The sequence below is a fragment of the Merops nubicus genome, unplaced genomic scaffold (assembly GCF_000691845.1).
Source record: "Merops nubicus isolate BGI_N331 unplaced genomic scaffold, ASM69184v1 scaffold10422, whole genome shotgun sequence".
NCBI classification, from domain to species: domain Eukaryota; kingdom Metazoa; phylum Chordata; class Aves; order Coraciiformes; family Meropidae; genus Merops; species Merops nubicus.
This window is the reverse complement of record NW_008592867.1, coordinates 24,102-29,419: the sequence shown is the minus strand read 5'-3', so window position 1 is coordinate 29,419 and position 5,318 is coordinate 24,102. Positions and strand designations below refer to the sequence as shown.

Sequence of the window (5,318 nt, the reverse complement as noted above, 5' to 3'; positions counted from 1 at the left end):
TCCAGCCCGGTACTCTTTCCCACACAAGAGCAGTGTTGGATAGCCACTAATCCCCCTGCAAACCATTGTAAATTCCTTATGGAAATCTGGAATACATAGTGACCAGTTTTCCATTAGCCTCCAACCACTGCAACAATAATATCAGCATAATCCTGCTACAGAGCTCAAATCCTAGGCTTTGCTGTTGCTGAGTAGCAGCAGTTGCACCTCAGACTGGTATTACAAATTACTTGATGAAAAGGGGAGGTAAGATTGTCAGGTTTATTGACATTTCAAATCATAGTTCAGTGGCCCCAGCCATGGTTTCTAGCTGGAGTTGAGACACACAGCTGTTAGCCTGTGCTTCTATTGGAGCAGTTGAACAAATTACCAACTATGAATATGACTGCTTGTGTGAACATAGATTCTGAGTGTCTTCACTACAAAAAGGGTACTTCAGTCACATCTAATCTCTTACGCAAATACAATTAGACAAAAATCTAAACACTTGTACCTCTTATTGCAACAAACAGCTTAGGGTGACTGTTTATTTGCACTGGGATTCTGGGGAGAAAAATACAGTTTCCTGCAATTACAGGATTTCCTAGTTAAATTCTTGTGAATGTAGCTTATTCTAAGTCTATAAGTCTATATAACTTGTTACATATTCTATTTCCCAGCTGCCTTAATCTTTTAGAAAGGAATAAGCAATTTTCAGTGATACCGCATGATCTCCCAAGGCATGTGCTTGTTTTTAAGACATCTAAATCTATATTTGCTAGGGCCAGACTTCTAAAGAAATACTTGTCACCAAATCTTTTTCCATATAGCATCTTATTTAGCAATCCACACTTTCTTGACAGGCATATACAAGTGGAGAATTGCTCACAGGGGAGCTGAAGAAGGTTCTTATTGAAACATTGCAGCCCTTGATAGCAGCTCATCAAGAGAGACGGAAGCAGGTCACTGATGAAATGGTGAAACAATTCATGACTCCACGGAAACTGGCTTTTGAATTTTGAAGAAATGTGTATGTAACTTACCACTTGATAAACCAAAACTGAGTAATTTTCATCTTCTGTTGTATGTCATCACTCCTAAGTTATGTACAGCCTGCAAGCAGTGCTTTATAGATGCTGCTTTTAATGAGTTAAATACAATGAATGTCAAGAGTACAGGAAAAGTTTAAAGTAGGACTCAAATCTATTTAAAACCAGAATATACAAGACTTAATTGCCTGATCTTGCAGAAAAGCATGTCTGTCAGCACAACACTGTATTTTATTCTATTTCATGTTGAAAATATAAATAAAAATTTCCATTTTGATGATAAAGCCTAACTTGTAAATTGTTTTAGACAAGTTGGTAAGAAGTCATATCTCAAACTGTTAACTGGTAGCTCCATTTTCCTTTGTCTTGTGTACCTTGGTTTACTAGACTGCGTGTCCTTTTGGGCTACTAGGAACATGCTGCACACAAAGATAGTGAATTTTACAAAATAGATTACACAATGACATAGGCCTGGAGTAAGTACAGAAAGAATGGAGATCTAAGAGCTGAACACAAGAGAAGGAGTTTCAGGCTGGTTTTGCTATTATCTTCCTCTCTGACCTGGGCCAGTCGCAGAAATCTCTCTGTACTTTTGTTTCTACAGCTGTTTAACTGGTACAAATGTACTAGTGTAAATTTTTGTTTCTAATTGTAAAAAATACCAATTGTTAAATCATGCTGTGAAAATGAAGTTGCTGCTGGACACAAAGATACTTCTAGTACTGCCTGTTCTGTTTTACTGCACCAAGTCTTTTTAACTAGGGGTACTTATTTTAAGATGTATTCCAGTAAGAAGATACACTTCCTTAAAATACTTCGTATAATATGTAATTATCTCCTTTCTTATAAAGAACTTCAACGTCTTTGCTGTGATTTAGGGAAGAAAAAATCAAATTATTAGCTGATTTGTTTTAATACAGACAGTGCTGAATGCAAACCATTAGATCTGTCTTGTATTTATGTAGAGTAGTGAGTTGCTAGCCCAGACTTAGTCTTATCTACATCAAACAAAAATACCTTTGATAACACAGTTGGGGATTGATGTATGGTATTTGCAAATTGCTTAAAAATTTAAGGAAAGCACTTGAATGAGGTGTAGAAGATTTAAACTTTAACAGGTTCTGTACCATGGGGCCTAGTGGGCATATATTGACTGTAGCATTCTTAAAAAAAAAAATGAGCACATTCTTAACTGGACTGTCTGTAAACTGCTGAAATCATCTGATTACACATGGGCTGAGGGAGAAGTTTCAAGGGTGAGACTTCCCACTGACGACCACAGACCTTGGATCAGCCTGTTAGTAGATGAGGACATGCTGGGCTCTATGAGCTGGTGCTGCTGCCTTCCCCCAGCAGCAGTTGTGTAGCACAGCCTGTCCTCTCCAGCATGGAGAGTGCCCCTGCTAGTCCAAGGCAAGGCTGAAACACAGGGCAGCTTTAGTCCTAATGCATATGCTTCAAACCTGGGCTGAAAATAGCAATGCTTACCTCTTGTCCTCTTCTTTATGTGAGCTGCCGTTGCTAACCTAATCCCATTAACTTTAGTGTATTAAAGTAAATGTTTACTAGTGACTGTCTCTACAACCACAGGTGTAGTATCTCAGTGCTAACAAGTGTTTAACAATCAGTAGAAAAGTCTTTTGTTCTAAAGGGTTTTTTTGTTTTAGAGAAGCAACTTTTCTAAAAGAGAAATAGCTTCTTAAAACAAAATTTTTTAAAGGGATTTACAAACTCATAATGCAATTTTCTTCTCTCAAATACTATCATCTGCAAATTTGTCCTGCAAGATTCATTTCATTTATTCAGGTAAGGAAAATATGCTGTAGGAGAAACAGTAGTGTGTTCTAGTCTAACTAAGCATGTGGATTAATTTTATAATACAGCAATTAAAACCTGTTTTGAAAGTTCTAGAACAGCAAGTGATAGCAAAATTATGAAGTATTTGTTTACTCAGCAAGCACCTTACTCAAATACTCTGACAAATTCTTACAAACATGCTTCTGAAGTGATAACAGTTTCTCAGAGGAGTCTTGGCAAATTCCTAAATCTTTTGTCCAATGTACAATTCATGTCCCAGATGTATTTAAAAATCAAGGCAAGGCAGTGTTCAAAAGCATGCTTGACATGTCTAAGAACGTTATCAGACAACATTCACCACATTTTCCTCAATTTGCTCATATTTTGTTCATCTCACTATAATAAAAATGTAGATAAAAGTCTGTATCAAACTTCTTTGATATTACTGTTTTTTAATTTTTGAAGGGCTTAATTTACACTTAGTCTGTTTTTTACCTCTCTTCCTACCCGTTTAGGTGTTGATTTCGTCATTTGATGGAGCTGGTCCTTGTTTTGATGGCCAGTGCCTTTCAAGTATGGAAATAAGATGCCTTATAACCCCCTCTTATCCAATCCTACCAGGTGGGCTTCAGATTGCCCCCAGAGCAAGCTAGTAAGGGTCAGTTGTCCAAAGATTAACTGATTGTAAGCAAGAGTGGATGTTCCATTTCCCTGTGTACAGCAGCCAGCTCAGAAGTAGGGGAAGGTTAGTGTGACCCATCTGCAGTGACACTTCAGTGGCTTTGGTGTAAAGACTGAAGTGGAAATATGATAATCCACAATTGTTCTTGTCTGAAAAGCAGTTTTTAAACAGCTTTACATGGTTCTTCTGCAGTCACTAAGAGACATGCCGAAATCTCGGATAGTCATAAATATTGTCAGAGAAAACAGGAACTATCAGTAACATGAAGCATTGTGCCATCTGAAGAAAATGTTCCATTTTTTCAAGGCCAGCAACTTTGTTACTGAAAGAAATCATCTATACAAAAAGCCAAAATCCCTATATAGTGAAGTAAACCAAATAGCAGCACAGCAAATGTGGTATCTTCGTTGTTAGCTGGCCTTCAGCTAGATAATTTATCAGAGTAAATAGTTCTGTGGTTATCAAAATAGCTGAAGGTTAAGATAATTCAAAGAAATCAGAAAATAAAGGAAAAAATCCAGAAGCCAAACCTGCAGCCTTGTGTGTATGTAGTGAAGTACCTAATATGTACAATGTGTAATGTCATTAAAAAATTGTCCATAGTTACATGGCTATGTTTACAGTACTTACACAGTGAATTCCTCTATCTGTTGGTAGATTGTATCAGTATGAGTTAGCTGTGAGTTCTTGCTCTAAGGCAGGTTGTCACCCATACACTGTGTATATACAATTTTTCCACTAAAGTGGCGTGAACAGGATAGAATGCAAACCAGTTACCATCCTGAGATAAGCTGCCTGGAGATAGAACTTACCTCTCGAGTAGCATGTGTTCAGGCAACATGAGAACCTGCTTTTATATGGTCCTGAATACCCTGAAGCTTACCATTCTCAGCCCCTTGCACTGGCTTCTGCAGTTGTTCCCACTCATTTTTACAACTCATCTGTAATGTCTGTTTCTTGAAACCAGCTGTATTTCAGTTACACCCACAGGAGGAGATATTTTAAACCATCTGAATGCGTGAGCCTATATAGGAAAGCTCAGCTACTTTATTTTCTAGCCTGGGGCTGACCATGGATGGTATCGACACCGCCTAACAATAAATGGTTGTTTAGTCTGATTTGCAGCCAGTTTTTTACTGTCCCTGTTCAGAGGATATAATGCCTGAGAACAATACAGCATAAAGGAGTTTGCTGCTAGGAGACATCCAGGCGAGGCTGGGATAAATCACTACCCAGCTGGGACAGCACTCAGTTAAATGCATCCCTTGTAGAAAGAGGTAAGTAGACTCTTAAGAGCCATCTTAAGAGGAATTCCAAATCTTGATTAAATCTTTTGGTATAAGGACTTTCTGACTGAAGGAAGTTTGGTGCTAATGCCCCAAGATGTAACTAGGGGTGTTAGGTTGTGGAGGCCATAAGGACTTCCAGGGAGAATCTGTTTCAGTGTTGAGTCTGGTCTTTTAATACTGCTCTTGAATCACCTGCAAGAGCTTGGTAGAGTCTTTAGAGAATAATTATGGTGACTGTTTGATAGCATGGGCTGTGAACATGTTTAAAAAGCCAGTTGAAAGCTTAGATTCCAGGAGGACAGTTCTGGAGTTTTTTACTGGTCTCTGTCTGAAGTGGAAGAGGTCCCCTTTATTCTTTCCTAGTAGCACCTGAAATTTTTAAGATTGCCATTCTAGTCCAGGGTAGCTCACAAGTCCTGTCTGCTGCAAAATTACTGTCAGTGTAGTCAAAGCCATGCTACCAACTGGTAAGAGCTGCTGTGGACCAGAAGTGCATCAACATGAATCTGAAAACTTCTTTAA

General features: G+C 38.3%; 1 protein-coding gene across 1 annotated transcript in view; it reads left to right on the top strand.

Moving 5' to 3' along the window:
- Positions 1-1,312, top strand: part of WARS (tryptophanyl-tRNA synthetase) — an 18,909-nt gene extending 17,597 nt beyond the window's left edge. The window contains exon 10 of the mRNA XM_008935283.1: positions 843-1,312. Within this exon, the coding sequence (XP_008933531.1) occupies positions 843-1,001 (159 nt within the window). The 3' untranslated portion in view covers positions 1,002-1,312. The remainder of the gene's footprint in view (positions 1-842) is intronic.
- The last annotated feature ends 4,006 nt before the right edge of the window (positions 1,313-5,318 follow it).